At 39.2% G+C, this 17,682-nt stretch overlaps 2 protein-coding genes across 5 annotated transcripts in view; both read right to left on the bottom strand.

Annotated features, from left to right (window-relative positions):
• LOC110053964 (transmembrane and coiled-coil domain protein 3-like) overlaps nt 1–8,000 on the bottom strand; it is a 29,658-nt gene extending 21,658 nt beyond the window's left edge. For 2 of the 4 annotated variants that reach the window (XM_089299051.1, XM_089299050.1), the window contains exons 1-3: nt 7,141–8,000; nt 1,954–2,079; nt 1,124–1,191 (exon numbers count right to left, since the gene is read on the bottom strand). In XM_089299051.1, coding sequence (XP_089155177.1) covers nt 1,124–1,191; nt 1,954–2,079; nt 7,141–7,297 — 351 coding nt within the window. In that variant the 5' untranslated portion in view covers nt 7,298–8,000. Of the gene's footprint in view, nt 1–1,123; nt 1,192–1,953; nt 2,080–4,094; nt 4,446–6,110; nt 6,284–7,140 lie in introns of those variants that run through there. The other 2 variants (XM_089299053.1, XM_089299052.1) reach the window with 2 other exon arrangements.
• An 843-nt stretch (nt 8,001–8,843) lies between these two features.
• LOC110053959 (acetylcholine receptor subunit alpha-like) lies at nt 8,844–17,398 on the bottom strand. The gene is made up of 9 exons (XM_089299055.1): nt 16,960–17,398; nt 16,110–16,246; nt 15,530–15,574; nt 13,712–13,821; nt 12,858–13,093; nt 11,603–11,915; nt 11,165–11,276; nt 10,789–10,876; nt 8,844–10,237 (listed from the first exon to the last, which is right to left on the bottom strand). The coding sequence occupies exons 1-9, from the start codon at nt 17,009–17,011 to the stop codon at nt 9,960–9,962; spliced, it is 1,371 nt and encodes a 456-aa protein (XP_089155181.1). The 5' UTR covers nt 17,012–17,398; the 3' UTR covers nt 8,844–9,959.
• Nucleotides 17,399–17,682: the final 284 nt, after the last annotated feature.

Consider the following 17,682-nt stretch of genomic DNA (forward strand, 5'->3'; position numbering starts at 1 on the left):
ATTACCTCTTTTTGACCACCGATAAATTTGCAAGGAGCTCAAAATCATACCTACACTGTACACTACAGATGATTAAAAAAAAACCCATATAGAATAATATTACAACAGTTTGATTCTGTACAGCATGCAGTAGTCAGCAATACAATGATAAGAGCCAGTTACCGTCACACCCCTTTAGAGCAGACACCCTCGGGTGAATGGGAGGTGGTCACTTAATAGGGGTTGGCTGCTTAATAGGGGTTTGTGTACTTTTCAGTCAATAGTTTTTTAGATTGGGTTAATTGATTTGTGAACATACTGTACATGTAGGGTCATGCAAAGACAATCATAATAAACATGTTTGAATGCTTTTAACAGTCATACAATACAGTACTTATTAGATTGACAATTATGTGGCTTTGATAACTGGCTGCTTATTAAGGGACGGCCTAGCACATAAAAGGGGTTCAACCGTACCTCAATGATTAGCGAGGATGGAAACACTGATGATCACAAAAAATTATGTGAAAATCAAATTTGACTACATGAAGATAATGTCCACTTAAGCTTTCAACCATGCCATCCTATCATGCAATTTGGCCAATAATCAAAATTTTTATAAACTCTGAATGCAGACGTACTTTATTCTAGGCCATCTTGGTACATTCCCAACTGTATGTTTTAGCTACTGTTAGAAAGTAACACCTGCTGACCCATTTTACAGTCATGGATAATTTTTTATCATCGTTCCATTTTTTGCTATTGACTGGTTTATTTACATAAATATAATTACTGGGTAATCAAAAGGTGACCAGTGAAATTGGGAAATAATTTCAGCCACATTTTGTCCAATATCTTAAAATTATTATTCAAATTTTAACAAAATGTAAGTGAAATGATTTCTAATTTCACAAATATACATCTGATTACTTTTTAATATTGTGGGTGATAAATTACGCCTACAATCATGGGCTTTTGACTTGTTTATTTATAAAGAAATTCCGTGCCAAACATTGAATGGCAATTTTGAAATTTCACATGTGAAATTATAAATTACTAACACTGAAATTTCTTGCCAAAATTAAGGAGTAATTGTCACCCATGATTTTGTTAAATAAATTATCTGAGTAAGTATTTTTCATACTTCAGAATCCTCTTTTCCACTATGTGTACCATGATTCTCTTTGCTTCTACCAAATAATCTGTGAATACCTTCAAACAAAAATATTCACAGTGCTCATTATTTATAATTTGATGTACGAGAACAGTATTTACTGTGGTGACCTTAGGGAGGAGCCTGTTCCCATGAACTTTTTTCAGGTGTCCTTAATAAAAATAATGTGGTATACTGTACCATACAAAATCAATTCTAACTTCTTAGCCCCTCAAAAGGGGTTTCTTTTAGTGACTCGTCCAAGTTCAATTTTTAATTGAATTTTACCAAGTGATGTACATGTACACAGAGCACTGTGCCAGACAGTATTGAAAACCCTTGTATGTACATGTAAGTACTACAGATAGTATGTGTGCTGGGAATGATGAGTTTATCAGGACTTTCTAGATACATTTTACTTGAAAATGTTTTACTTTGACCAAAAGGCAAGATATTTTTATATTTTCTAATATTATCATTAAACTCAGAATTTTATTTCAAAATAATTGCATATATCAGAGAGATTTAAAAACAATTAAATCCCATTTTCTTGTTGTGCAATACAATACAGGTTTAAAATTGTTTTTCCCCCATCACTTTATGGTCTACAGTACACTTATGAGTAAATGGAGCACAATATTGATTCCAAAAACCTTGGGAAAACATCTATTTTACAGTATATTAGACCTTAACCAAGGCTAATGGAATGTCTCCATAATGGCACACAGAAACAAAGCACAGACATTACAAGATATAAATTGTGAAGATCTCTCCTGATCAGATTTAACATTGAGGGTCACCATTTACAATTTTTGACTCACCAAATGCTTTGCTGTTACGAGGAGAAGAAGGAGAGTGTGACCCAGCGTTTGCGTCCAAAGAAGACAGAGATGTCGCACTGCCGTTTAGTGATCTAGGGCTCTGTTTAGGCAGCTGCACATGTAATCCTACATTACAAGAAGATAGCTACTAGTCACATTTTTGTTGCCACAATTTTTACATATTTGACAGTTTACATAAAAAAGTCTCGCCCTGGAGAATTCTTGTACAACTAGGTGTACACTGTAGCCAACAGCTCAATGGTTAAAAAAACTACAAGGTAATGCGCATGTATTATGTCAATATTGGTACAGTCATGAATGGCATCATTAATTTTCTTTTGGAGTAATGGAAACCAGCTTTCTAGTCATCTGGCCAGCACAAAAACTAGGTTTTACATGTACCTACAATAATTTGTTGATTCAAAATAATCGAATTACATTCAATATTAGGGTTTTGCAAGAAATAAATGAGTTTAGATATACACTTGTTAATGTTAAATAAAGGGATTAGTGGTGAACCTTTACTTCACCTTGTAATAATATATTAGCCAAGTTTGTGTTTCCTATTCAATCTTCAATCATATCTAGATCATGAAAGCGTGAAGACACAACATTTTGAATGCACTATTACTCAAACTGCGATTGTCAAATTGAGAGTATATGTGGTGCAGAGGGGGAGTCAGAGAGAGAGAATGTGTGTTGTTAGCATTGATATATAAACGGGTGTTCTGGCAGCCATGATATTTGACTTGTTTACTTTCATTGCCAACAGCTGTGCATAAATTGAAAAAGAAAACTTAAAACTGGAACCAAACCAGTATAAAATGATCGATGGACAATGACAATTGCAAGACAGTCACATTCCCAGTTTAAAAATATTTTCTGCAGCTGGAGGACAATAAATAATTTTTCAAACAACAATTATATTCATTTGAAAGTTATCCAAAAATTTTCGAACGAACAATCATGGTCTTCGAGTTCACAACAAAAATTGAGGGAAATTTTGCAATTTTGCATTTCTTCAAGCTAACTTTCATTAGTCTAGGTGCAGATCTTTTGGTGGCATAGAAGAAGACTCATTTAAAAATACCAAAGAAATAAACATTGTGCTTTACCGATAAAAAAAGTAAAACAGTGTATAAAGCTCATTGTTTACATTCAATAGAAAAGTATTTCCAGACTGCCTCCGCAGTCCAAAGCTATCCAACAGAGCAGAAGTAACTCGATTACAACATGATTAAACTATACTCCCGACTGCCCAGTGCAAATATACGAAGTTACAATCATTGTATGGACATATTTCTTATGTTCGATTACACCGTATTAACGTAGGATATTGTGCAATACCCCCGAAACGCGCTAGTAACGCTTTGAGAGCACAAAACAACACCAGCAGCTGGATACGAGTACATCTGTTTGTTTGCAGAGCCGAAAAGAAAGCTTTTGAAAGGAAGAGGAAACTAATTTAGATATTACCTTGAAATCAAGAACCTTGAAAGAATCGTTGAAGGTCTTTCACGGACGACTGAGCAAAGGAAGCACTCATTATTTTGGTTAAAAACGATTTCGGTGAACTTCGCTCCGGCATCAACAACGACGTAATTGGCAGAAATAACGCCGAAACCATCGTACGGCTGAAATCATGAATAAGTGATAGCTTATGACGAAATAATCTTCCAAACGACAATTATAGGGATGCCTCGATAAACAGCTCTTCGAGTTCTGTTGACATGTTTTATGAATGACCCGCTGCCGTAGGGGTCAACACCAATTTGTACACGTCCATTAGCGAGAGACCTAACATGGCCGTTTATATGGCATCTCATTGTTAATCCGACAAAGAATCGGGTTAAAAGCAACACAGCAAAAATTGCTGACTGTTGCAGCAGAGTAAAAACAAATGTAAGTTAATTTTCCTACACCGGTAACAAAGAAGGTCAAGAAAGCTTAAGACTTACAATAATTCAAAGATCACAAAATCAAAACGTCGACTACGTGACATACAGTTGAACTTATAAACTCAAATAAGACCAAATATATCTTCTCAAACGTGACGATTATCAGTCACGGAAGCAGACATCCTTGCGAGGGAATCTTTGGCGTGATTTCAGCAGTACTACTAAAAAAAAATCGTATTCTACCTCGCACTTTTCTCTGCGGTGATGGAGGTGCTTTTGTCGACATCTTTGCATGACGTGTTTACGCAGGTCGATCGTGAAATATCCTCCCCATTGGAAGTAAAAGTCTCCAGATTCCTTTCTCAGAGAATACTGCAACTGGTAGGGGATTATACCGGGCATTGAAGACACCCATTACATCTTAATCTTATCAAATTATGGGTGCGGAAATCGCCTTCTTTAACAGCATAACGCCAACAAAAATTACAGGAGACTGTTTATCTTCCCATGATGCAGTTGTAATTTGAAACCGAGGCTGAGGAAAGATGGCGCGGAAATTTGCAAAGGAAAGCAAATCACGTTTTCAGTCCTTTCTAAAGGTAGATATCCGTAATAAACAAAATAGCCTTCCGTTGCTTTGACAAGCCTGTGGGTGGAGTTCAAAGCCCTCAAGGTTGATGAAGGCTAGTGTCACGCTCTAACTTATTTCCTTTCTAAAAATAAACAAGCCGTGACAGATATGACGTCACTACATGTACTATAAGGCGAAGTTTTCCTTATTCGACGCGGAAAAAAATGCTGTCAGAGGTTTCATCCAGATTTATTTTCAACAGAAAGTTAAATACACCTGGTTTGGGAACATAAACCGTATTGGTTTTGATATGGGAGTGACAACGTCGCGGTTTTGACCTTTTTCATCTTCTCTGCCATTTTTCAACCGCTTTCTTCGTTACTTTTTTTTTTTTTCGTTTAATTTTCTAATAAGGAGACTAGCTCTTTTTTTAATGAATACCTTTTGAATAATATGCAGCTATATGGCGTAATGTAAGCCTTGTTCCTTCCCACCAGTTAATTATATTTCGTTAATTATATTTTTTCGTGATTTCGCCGCCGTTTTTTAAAAACTTCAGGGTTATTACTTCGCCATACAAATAAAAAAGCTTGTACTTTAAATGACGCAAAAGCAACTTTTTGCCCCTAGCCTCGTTAGTTATTCGAATTTTTTATCATCGTTTATGTGTTGCCTGGCTTCAAAATTCTAAAATGTCTCTATGAATCTTTTTTTTTTTTTTTTTTTTTTTTTATCTACGAGGAGCCAGGACTCGCCTCCTCGTGTTTGCAGGCAGAACAGAAAGGCGACATTGAAATTGAGCATGTTTCTCGGCACGTTTTATCGATGTACCGGTTCTCTGCCCACCGTCTACCCAACCATTCTAACATGTTTCGGTCTAGACATGTCATCCACTGTTTTCTCAAACCTTAAATACCTGTTTATGACACAAAAAAGTATGAAATAAACATGGTAATGAAAGAAACAAAAAAAGAATTGTGAGGTCTTAGACTGCAGGTTGGAGAATGCAGGCCACAGCCAAAACAAAACTCACGTTGGCTTTTCCCCTCCCCTCCCAGATCTACGTGGTCTCCCTCGCAGCCGCTCACGCCGGAGTCATGCAACTACATGAACAGGTACAATGTTGTCTGTAGGGATAGAATAGCAATAATCCAATTAACCACCTATAAGGTGTTGAAATCAGGAATTTCACCTTGTGTCACGCAGGCTCGATGATTACTTTCTTACAACGACTGAGACTTGATCTACAGAGCAGTGATATTCGACAGTGCAGTATAACAGCAACGTTACAATCGACATGAAAAAGGGCACGCTCTGCAGAGTCAGTTTTATATGCATTTTTAGCACTCTAGGTTTTTCACAGTAATGATCAAGTAATTGTCTGCGACTTACATTATTTCCTTACTTCAGTCGTGTAATTTCCGGACCGACTAGCTAGGCTTCGCCGCTCACTCGAGTCCGTTCTACAACATTCGAGCCTACGGTCTGCTAACGAGTAAGCACAGTGAAAATATAAGTTTTGACTGAGTTAAATCGAATTGTGCACGTGACGGTTGCAATGGTAGAATTCGTGAGGTATAGCAATCTCTACAAAATTAATTAATTTGAGACGTTGAAACGTCTTATTACTCCTTGTGAAATTATATATTAAAACTATACAACGTGGCGAGTGTGGTACTGTTACTGACCTTCAGTAGAATTTACTGTAAAATAAATAGTCATCTTTGCGAAATCTCCCAGAGCGACAAAAATCCGAAGAGCTGGCTGACGCCCAGCTAGTCATGCATTGTGAAATGATGTCTACAACAGCCAGTGAGAACGTATGTCCGAATGTAATTTATTTCTCGTATCAGAAGGAAGGCGTCACATGATGAATAAATCACGCGCAAAACGTGAAGCCGTTTATCTCAGAAATGAAAATGGAGGGATCGACGACGAAATTGGTGTAATTAGTTGTGCAGCTCAGCGAAATCAGTCATTTTTCAAGGTTGGTTTGTTCTCTGGCATGTGGCATGGTTTAGTCGAAGTTTAAGAATTCAAAATTATACATTTAGTTTACTCGGTCCAATGTGACCCCCCACCCCACCCCATTGTGTCTAAGGTCTAAAACGTGATCTAGCTCGAGCTAGCTCATCCCGGCGGCGCACCGCTGACCGAGGAGCCGCCGGGCTCAGGGCTCCAGTAGAGGGCCGAGCAGCAGTGCGTAAACAATGTCGACTTGATCCCTCCGGCTTGTTCTTACAGACCTGACTTGCCAGTTCATGCTTTGAATCGAAAAACAGTCAAAACAATGTAGTTTACTTTCCCGTTTGTAAAGCAGCTCTATTTGACAGAAGAGCATAATTTATCGTTTGAGTGCTGCTTGAATATAAATCTTATCAAAATTTAATAACAGCTACGCTGCAACAAGAGAAATGAATATACATTTACATTCCCAGTGCACGAACGTTAGTAAACCTACTTGCTCATCGCATGAGGCTTTAGTTTGGATAGCTGAAAGTTGGTCACAATTTAAACTGTCGATCGAGAAATGGCGTGGGTCTTTTTTGACTAATAAACAAAATTCAAGATTTGCAAAATTTGCTGATAGCTGTTGGAGAAATGGATCAAAATTGAACTCGTAGCTTTGATTCCAGCTGCCCAAACTAGACTCTCACAGTATTGAAGTATTTCTTATTCTTATAAGGACGCAATCTAAATTCACTTGCAATAACTCACCTTTCGTCTTCATCCGAGGACTCTTGTTCTCTCCGTTACTGAACGATCGCGACCTCTGCCTTACAAACGTCGAGCGTCTACGGTCGGAAGGAAACTCAGAGACGTGAATCAAAACTTCTTTTTGTAGCGACATGTGACGAGCTTTCTCTGGTTCCATGGTTCATGAACAGCTTCAAGTTTGGTGTTGTATCCTTCCGCTTCTAAAGGACTGCTCTTACGACATTTTGCTTTATTGTTATTGTTTTTTGTCGGTTGGCTTCTCTGAGTTAAAGACCTCAGTTATTGTCCTATGATATTGGACCCAACAACGTCGCTATCCAAAATATGTCGAGAAAATCAACGGTGAAGTTATGCTCGAAATACTCAACCGTAATGTTCATTGGCATTCAAAAGCCAACTTGTGTCGCAGATTCAATATTTATCCCCGTGTTGACAAAATTTCAATCTTGTTGACCGGTAAGAGGACCAATAACAGATAAAATTCGTTGCCCGCGAAGAAACCTTGCGAAAACTCCTGATTGTTTTGAAGCTTCCCAAAGGCCAACAGACACAACTAGCCTATCAAGTGAACAATGATCCTGTAGAATCGAGCCAAATGAAAACGATGGTTCTGTCCATTCTAGAACTTAAAGCTCCGACTTCGACCCGACTGGTCGATACGCGCTATTTCTCAAGCATAACAGGAATGCAGACCTAAATTTTGCATATCGAGTTCAAAAGCATTGACCTTGAGCGCGAAAAATGATCTGACAAGAGATCGCTATCGAGTAACGCACAATACTACTGGCGAATTGCCGAACTCCTTGCCAAGAGGGAAAACCCCACACTCACAAAAAAAACGAAAAAAAATTCAGTCCACGGCGTGATGTTAGAGCGCACTAAAGAGGTTTTGGAAGTGAGTTAATTCTTTTCTAATTTCTTTTTTTTAACATAAAATATAAAACAAACCTATGGAAAGAAAGAAAGGCTAATATAAATATCATTCTTTTAAGGAATGGTTTAAATTAATAGCACAAAGGATTGAATGCAAAAATCATCATATCAATTTTTTGAAATTGAGAAAACAATAAATTAGCAACCGAAAAATAATTTCTTTCCGCAGATAAAACACACCTGTCAAATTAAAAATAAGTACATATGATTTTCCACCGCGAAAAGCATTCTTCTCTCGAAAACTTAGTGCAATAAAGCGATGACAAAACATTTATATTTAAAAAATGCTGACAAGACATCGAAATCCGCCAAAAAAAGAAGGAGTTTCAAGCCTTTTGGAATTTAGAATGAGCACGTGCTAGTATCATAATTTGTTGTGTTTTGTCTTCACTATTCAAAAAGTGATATCGGATGTAAAGCCTCCTCGGAAACCAGCGGGACATAATGTGCTTTCGGCTTCCGAAATCTCATTTCCTGAAAAGTTGTTCAGGAAAGATGAGATTAGACCAACGCTGGCGATTAAAGGGACTACGTCACGGTTTGTTTATCATGAAAAGTCTGGCCCAAATTTTTCAAGTTTAGACACGCTTGAATTAACATACTATTAGCATATAATTTGCATATCTGCCCATGCGCAGTTTTGTTCACGTCCTCATCTACCTCGTGGCTCAAGTTGTTGGCTCATGTTATTTTTGATCTCGATTAATGTACAACCTATGTGCAAACTATAAGACTCTTTACCAGCCTGAGAATACATTGAAAACATGGACTTAAGCTTCCTCGTACTTTATTGAACGAGCCTATCCAAAGTTCGTCCTTTGTAATCCCATATTAATTTATAGAATCCTCTCCATCCTTAACCATCCTTGTTTCTTTAAGATTTATTAATTATCTCTTTGATTTTATTTCTGTCTAAGTGAACTATTATTTTCAGGTTTCCTTCACCTTCAAGATCATTTTGTGAGTCACCGTGGCCGAAATAACTCTAAAAGTCGTGCCTGAGCTGATTAAGGAAGACGAGTCCTTTGGAAACAAAGTGGGCATGGTATTACGACAGGAATATGATAAAGGATCAGCAAGTAGACATATATATGTTTATTATTTTAGTATTTCCCAATGCAGTCTCTTAACTAACGGTTAGAAATACCCCTGGGGTACTCTCTCGGCTGAGATAATGATAGTTCACCTTTTTAGAAAGTATCTTGCAAGACAGAGAATCCCTTCTCTTTCTGCGTTATGAAAGACGAGAGGGAACCTAAAAGATTTCCTCTCGTCTGATCTCTCACCGAGCAGAAAGAAATGAGAATCTCTGTCCCGCAGGATATTCAGAAAGTGAAAATCATACTGTTTTGGTTCCACTTACGGCGCTTCATTTCCAAAAGGCCACACATCACGGTACTTTAAGGATACCTTTTTTAAAGTGAGCCGCGAATAGAATATAGACATGTTCTCTGTCAAAGAGTTCAGTACAATTTATGTTTTTGCTGTTGTCTGAGAGTTGAATCAATTCCAGCTATTAGTACTATGAATTATTGAAGTTGGTAAAATACATTCTTAAATATATACCCATCAAAGCGTGAATTTTTGTATGTTTCTCAGGAACTCGAACTTATAAACAATCAGCAATAACGAGGGTAAAATAATCTGTTATTTTTAGTCTTACGTTGAAAGATTGCCACGGATGTATGTCACAGAAGGCTAGAGTTACGCACGCTTGGGACTTGGACGTGAGCCCTGACACGATAGAAAAGACCCTTAGAACTAATAAGCCTTTAATTTAAAAGGAGGAATTTAACCAATCAAATTTTTCAGTGATCTTTAAGTGTTGAGTTGAAGCTTCCGAGGAGCGTTCACAACCACGGCTTGTTCCGGATTGACATGACAGATTACTCCTCGTCAGAGGTTGGCGGCGAGGGCCTGGTGACTAGAACCCCGGGAACTTGCAGGAAGATGACAGATATGGAAAGGAAAACGGCGACGAGGTAGCCTACTAAGAAAAACCGGTTGATAACCCGCGCGGCCAGCTGCCATTCGTCTTGTACATTTTCCTCTTCTTGCTTCTTCGACACTCGCTCCGCCATCATGGTGATACCACTGGGCTCTCTTGGAAGGCGCCGACGAGCAAATGAGCCGTCATTGTCGCTGACAGCGGTATCTCGGTTGCCTAATAGGCCAGGAAAATTGAGAATACCAGTAAATATATCTGCACGAACAATTTTTGTGCTAGAGCAATTCTTAACTTGTTTTCTGACTAACTATTACAAACTCTAAAAGGGATAATGTTCCCACTGACCAGATTGACCTTCGAAGATTGTCTGATTTTTTGTTAAATTGTCATATTTTTTTTTTACTGAATATATAAGTAAATTGTGCCACAGAGCCCAAAATGAAACAAGTATTTTTAGGAAAAAGTACATATTAAATAACCAGGATGGAACTACAGTTATATTTCATTAAATTTGATTTTATGACAGGATGTTAAGAAATCGATGACCATTCTTCAGGAGGCCGTCATTACCATTGCTTTTACGAACCTCGAATCCTCGATATAACGAAGGGCCAAGGGACTGGCAAAATCTGTTCGCTATAACGAGGTTTCGCTATATCGGGGTTCGTTTCCATTTACTTCACTTTTACTGAGACGAAAAGTAACATTCCTTATAATGAGAACTTCATGATTAAATAGAGGTTCATTAAATCGATGTTCCAGTGTACCTTGAACTTCAACACTACCGTTCTCCGAGGAGCTTCCATCAGGGACTTTATATAGCACTGCTCTGGCGATATAACCAAGAATGTAAACCTGCGAGAGAGCATGTAAGCCTGGCATGAGATGAAGTCTGCACAGCGGGCCTAAAACTCGCATAGAGGTGTACAAAAAAACGACAACAACAACAACAACAACAATTTCCTTTAAAACCCTACACTTTATACACAGAAAAAAAAATTAATTAAATAGATTACTGGCTGCCTCGAAGATAGCCACATTGGCGTCTAGAGCCAGGCAGCCACTTAAGATATTACACAGATAGATAAACTGAAATAATGGTCGGTTCGCTACATTTAAGACAAAATAAGACAGTGACCATACCCTGACCCAGTTAGGAACTTTTCCAACCGATGTGTTGTAATGATGAAACCGTAAAACCCAGCATGTCAAACCCAATGCGCATGCGATCTCGATGATGGTCAGTGAGTAATATCTGAGGAGATAACATAATTTTAGTAACCCAGTCACTATTTATTACCTGACCGGTTGAACAAATATATGAAAAAAATACGATCCAGTCAGGATCCAACATATAATACACCGCGCGTAGTGCAAGTGGAGGTTGCAATGCGATCTCGCTCCAGATCACTTCGTTGGAAATTACGCCTAAAACATCCTAGTTGACAGTTTAGCAGCAGCGCTCTTGTTCTCCTTTTCCGGAAAAGGTTTGCGATACTTTCGAAGTTTTCCTAAAGTTTATACCTTGCGTTGTGTTACATTTTCACGGTCTCTACTTTTATCGACAATCATATATTTTACCTGCCGATCAGTGGCACCACCTCTGAGGTTTCAGGAATATGGGTTGAAGCCAGCAGATAGAAGACCGTAAGCGAAAGCAAAATGGTGACGCCCACCACCATCCTCTCGCCACTCTCAGGGGGTAGGGTGAACAAGATTAATGTCATGAATGACGTCACCATGCATGGCGCGATGAGGTAGACGAAGTAGTAGAAGACCTTTCGTCGTATGTGTATCACGTAGGTTACCGCTGACTTGTTTTCTGTGTTGCTATGGGTTGCCTTGCTTGACGACCGCAGAGCATAAACTCTTTCCAGGTACCACTCACCGCTTTCTGCAATAAGGTAAGGTAAAGTCTGCATGCATGCGAGCCAAGTGGCCCATCAGGCCGGAGTTTATCCCGGTTTCTTTAGTATGAAGCGACTAGGAGTATTTCTACTCCCCCTTGGATGGGATACTAGTCCATCGCAGGGTTACCCCCAGCATTAAGTTTGCCGGTACCCATTTATACACCTGGGTGGAGAGAGGCACTGTGAGAGTAAAGTGTCTTGCCCAAGAACACAACACAATGTTCCCGGCCAGGGCTCGAACCCGGACCGCTCGATCCGGAGACGAGCGCGCAATAAACAGGCGTCAAAAATTGTTTAGTCAAGTAATGGCGAGTGGAAAAACAATAAGTATCAGCGTACAATAAATTGGAAATTCAGAGCTTGTAAGTGGCTGGGACTACGCTTACATGAGGTGTCCGTCTACTAGAGGTATTGAAGATTGGACTGTAATTGCACTGCTAATGCGTCGAACCTGGTTCAAGAAACGTATTTCCAAAGTTGTCAGTCGGTACAACATCCAGTGCACACTAGTATTAATGTGAAGGTCCCGTTCAATTTGGTACTCGGTTAGGGGAAGGTATAGAAGAACTTCCGTCCAAAGGCTTGTGACCTGTGGCTGCAACCTTCGCGTCTACTAGCTAGTCTGTTTGAGGGAAATATCCACTAGCGAAGGCTCTACTGTAATTTTATTGGTAGGGTGAAACCTTTCAATCAGCTCTTTTTCCCAGATTGCAAGTTAACCGATACAAAAGGGGATAGACAAGATGGAGGGTCAGGAAGCAGCTTTTTCGAGGTCTCACACGAATGGCTCGATACCCTTAAAGAGAGCTATGGAACAAATAACAGAACTTAAAACCTCCAGCCTTAAAATAATAACAGCTGCGACACAAGAAGAATTACAAGCTTGTGATCGATTGAGAGAGCTGGTACACTCCCGACGATCAAACCTGTGTAGTTCTGAAGTGTTTCAGTTTCCTCTGGTTCCAGGAGCAATGCGCTCTTGCTGTATGTCCATGACACAAACTTGAGCCTGCAAAACTGTTCGTCGAATGGGAAGTAGCGGACACTGAGCTTGCAAGAACTCTTGAGGATAATAGGCGCTAGCCAGCGGACTGTACCGTGGGAGGTGACCAGGAGGGGATTGTTCAAGCCAACAGGTTTTCCCATCTTACTGGTCTCAGCGCTGAAACATTCACAGTTTACCATTGGCACATAATTAGACAAATGACTCTGTATTCTTAACATCCGGGGGCGATCCGTACATACAGTAAATTACGTTTTGGTACGAAAGTACAGGTAGTAGTTTGTGGAGGTTCGATAAGGTTTCATGGGCTTCTATTCTACGTTTCTCTGAACGGGAGTTAAGAAAAACGTACGCGGACCACGGGCACGAGGAAAACTAATTTGCAATTTAAATTTCTATCTCCCCGATCTCCCGAGAGTTTTTTCTTGCAAGCATGCTTCTCAGTCGTTAGCAATTCCTAAAGGAACCGTATGCAGAGCCGATAGTGGGAGAGAGGGGTGGGGGAGGGGAAACTAAACAGAAAGAGGAACTATACTTAAACTCGTTTAAATCCTACCCTATTATATACCTCCAGCCTGGAGTACCCCCTCCCCCAGGATGAAGAGGAGGAAGTATAGCCAGCCGGGATACTCGCAGACTTTACATCGACACAAAATCTCCTATGTCGGTCACACAAACGTTTTAGGGAGAAAACTTTCGTTATGAGCCAAAAGAAGGTTTAGAAGCAAGAGTGTGAGGTAAGCCAGGGGCCCTTGGGCTCCTGTGTCTGAAGCTTACTTGTTAAGGAGCACAGTGTCTGGAACCCACACATCATCAGGCGACAAGCTTATTTCGTCGATCCAACCATATTGAGATTTGTTCCATCTCAACTCCGGATCAAACCAGGCCTACATCGAAAAAGTAAAGCAAAGCTTTCACGGTAAAAGGTGGGTAATGATAGGAGTCTATTTCCTGCAGATTAAGGACGGTGCCTACTTTTGTTAGTGCGCACACGTTCTGCGCACCACGCAAGCTATGGTTTAAGCAGGGCGGAAAAAGGCATATAAGCGCCCTGGTTTAAGCGTCACGCGCGCGCTGGGGTTGACATTGACACAATCAACTACGCTATCACGTACATGACTAAAATGCCAGCAAAATTTTCCTACTGTGACCAAATCAAGTTTAATGAACCTGCACGTAAGCCAGGAACACCAGAATAGCAGCATATCGCTAATCACTAACTGTTAACGTCTTCCAGCTGAAAACCTACCTGTTATCTCTTGAAAATTATGCTGAAATCCAACTGTAAACATGTACCTGCAGATGGCGTAGTGCGCGCGCAAAACAAGGGTGAGGTACGCAAATGTCTTCCTTACTGGGGAGGTGACAGGAAAAAATGTAACGGGCACCGTAAAAGTTTTCAAAAAAAGTGAATAACTTTAAAAAACGCGTGGTCACCCCTACATTTTATGTTATGAAATGGAAGTGACAAGCCTATTCCACATGTGATTAGTTTCTGTTTGTGAGCAAAAGGTATTTAGGCTGTATTTTAGCTGAACCAGAGGAAGGCTGTCAGAGGCGCTAAAAGCGCTGTTGCAACGATTTTGTTATTACAAACATACCAAAAATGGTTTTTATGTTACCATTTGCCATGTAGTTTAAAGATCTTTTTAAATGTGTTTGCTTTTCTGAATGTAAAGGCGAATTCTAAGGAAATTTGTAAAGAAATATCCTTTCGTTCTTTTTTCAGAAAAATGCTGATGTCAGCATTTTTGTTGAGATTCAAGGCTAATTACCTCGAAAATATGCGTGGCTACACCAATTTTTCTTTGTGGATTCCAATAGCCCTTGCAAAGATCTACTTTTTCCGCGTGGTCCTAACCTGGCGCAAAAAACCTTTGTATTTAGTAGGCACCGTCCTTAAATGGCGCTGTTTCTAACGATGCTTCAACGTATACGCCTTTATTGTACAGAAAGTTGTTATTTCTGTTAGTAACTAACCTTATATCACAGATTTGAATTCTAATTAATGACTGTTGTATAGCAAGAACGCAACGACAACGAACCAAAAATCTTTAAAGCAGAAAAAATAAGAAAGTAACATAAAAAAACAATGAAATGTGCAGATTGTCTCTAATATCTCGGTTAGAAAAACAAAATAGGATACCATAGCTCGCATTGGGACAGTTCGTTGTTATGGTGACGTGAGTTTGCGAAACAACACATGTACCTATTTTTAAGGGTTAGGGACCAGGTCGTTCACGAGTACTACAGCGGATCACGGAATAATTCCCGTGCCCTGGTCACTTTGGTACGCAAGTACTCGGGTACGAAGTTTTCGCACTTTGTTTCGACAGCAGAGCTCGACTATTCCCCATATGTTTTCCTCGATAGGGATGTAAGATACAACATATAAGTGCCCTGCCTCGATCGTGGCGTCGCCGTATCTTTAGAGCCTTGGCTGTCGAAAAAAGCACTCTCACCTGAAATCTAGCCAGCTATACAAGCTACAGCAGGCTATACAGCTCGGCCGAGTACTAGTATTAGAGCTCATGATCTGTGGAGTTGATATTACTGTTTGTCTGTGATTTCTCCCACGTTTCTCTTTACACTCACCTGTTTAAGCCAGACGCTTGTAATGATGACTTGTTTCTTGACGTCCTAGACGATATAGTAAAAAGAACGCGTTTTACATCCTTCAAAATTAATCCATTCTCCCACCCTTCCGTTATCACCCCGAGACTATAAAAAATATCTGCAAAGGTCCTAAATGACCTAACGGCTCACACCCAAACGTCACTTCAGTTGTAAATTCACCCAAGAGAGGATAATAATAATAATAATAAAAATAATAATAATAATAATAATAATAATAATAATAATAATAATCACTTTATTTAAGTGTCGATGTATTTAGCACTAATGTGCTAATTGGGGACACTGTAAATAAATAAACAAATATTTCAAATATAACATAAACTATTAAGAATCCCAACTGGTGGGAGACTGACCAGTTGGCTAAGATGAAATGATCTGCGACGAGTGATACCGTTATAGATCGATTCAAAAGATCTTTCGACGGCTTTTATTTCTGAGGAATCACCTTGAAGTTGAGGGCAGTTTTCTAAATGTGTCTGACCATGTGCAAAATATTTTGCACGATATACGTGCCTGTGGTGAATTTCAATTCTCTTACCATTTCAAAAATCTGTATCAATCTCAGACTAATATTGACAGCTGTTGGCTGGGAATTGTTCTCAACTAGTGGCCTGAGCTCCTCATGATAATTTTCCAGCAAGTTCTCAACAAGAGCTCTCTCTTGAAATCCCAGCACTATAGCAAAAGATCAACACAATAGATTAGCAAAGAAATATCAAACGCTTACTGCAAAGTGTCTTTGGCTATCAGCTACAGCGTAGGGTGATCCAACAATCTGAAATTTTTAACCATATTTTAAGTGATACCGAAAGTGATACCAATACTTAATTTGACCATAACATGTGATAACGTTGTCATAGTGATGAGAAATGTACATTTCTTTGACTTAGCATACAATTCTTTCGGAATAATATCGAAACAAAATGCGTGGCAACACGGAATTGAGCTCTGAGAGAGAGAGTGTTTGAGCCACTATTGAATACTTGAGATCGGGTTATCCGGATTCGTAATATAACCCTCGTAAAGTAGATATCTTTACTGGATGTCGCCCTATTTCAATCACAGAAAATTAATAAGTAAGATATCTGCCTGGTATACTAAATTCTACAAGCATTATTGACTTCATTTCAAATGGTAAAATGCTATACGGTTTTTTGCTTCGTATATTTGTTTTTTAATTTACTTTCATGATTTTTAAAAAAAAAAAAAAATCATACATTTTCAGATGATATTATCTAAAAGAGGTAAACTTAGGTGCAAAAATATCAGACAAATACGATTATGTACTGAATAATTCAATTTTTCTAAAAACATTGTCTGTTTTCGCAGTGTTGTATACTCTCTGGCGTGAGCTATGAGAGATATTGGTAAAAGCAGTTAATATCTACCTTGCTCATGATATCCCAAGATCAGTACAATCAGATGGAGAAGTAACATCATATAGTCATACCAAAACTTGTTAATGAATCCTATGGCTTGAAGCACTTCTTGTTCGTCATGAGGACAAGAATACGCGGCCTCCGATAGACCAGATGTCTTGTCAGTTGAGGCAGAATTCCTGTTTATTTAGTGACCGGTGCTGTTTAAAATTCAACGTTGTATTTTTTGCATGATTTGACGGGTAGTTTGCGGGTGGTTATGCTGCATGTAATCAGCATAAATTATTAGAATCGCTACCTTTCGGTGGTCAAATTCATATCGGACCATCCTTTATGGAGCAAGTACAGATTTTCTGCAGTGAGTACAGTTTCTTGTCTTTCCAAACTGCCGTCGACGGAGGTTGAGTTGCAAAAAAAAAAAAAAAAAGCAATGGAACAATTATTCCGTGTTTACATAGCCTCATCTAAACGCGGGAATGGTTGGGAGAATTCGAGACTGTTATGCAAACACGAGACGTACGTAGTCTAGGATTTGCATAACTCTAGAAAATTCTCCCAGTCCCCAGTGAGTTTGGATCAATGAGGCTATATATGTAAACATGGAAAAAGTGCTCTATTGCTTTTATAAAATAATTCTCAAAAATACACGCGAATCTAACACGTCACAACCGTGTTTACATATTCTCATCTAAACGCACCCATCGACCAATGAGAGCCTGCGTGAGAGCTCAG

The sequence above is a fragment of the Orbicella faveolata genome, unplaced genomic scaffold (genome assembly GCF_042242905.1).
Source record: "Orbicella faveolata isolate gen_17 unplaced genomic scaffold, um_ofav_v1 contig_34, whole genome shotgun sequence".
In the NCBI taxonomy this organism is placed as follows: domain Eukaryota; kingdom Metazoa; phylum Cnidaria; class Anthozoa; order Scleractinia; family Merulinidae; genus Orbicella; species Orbicella faveolata.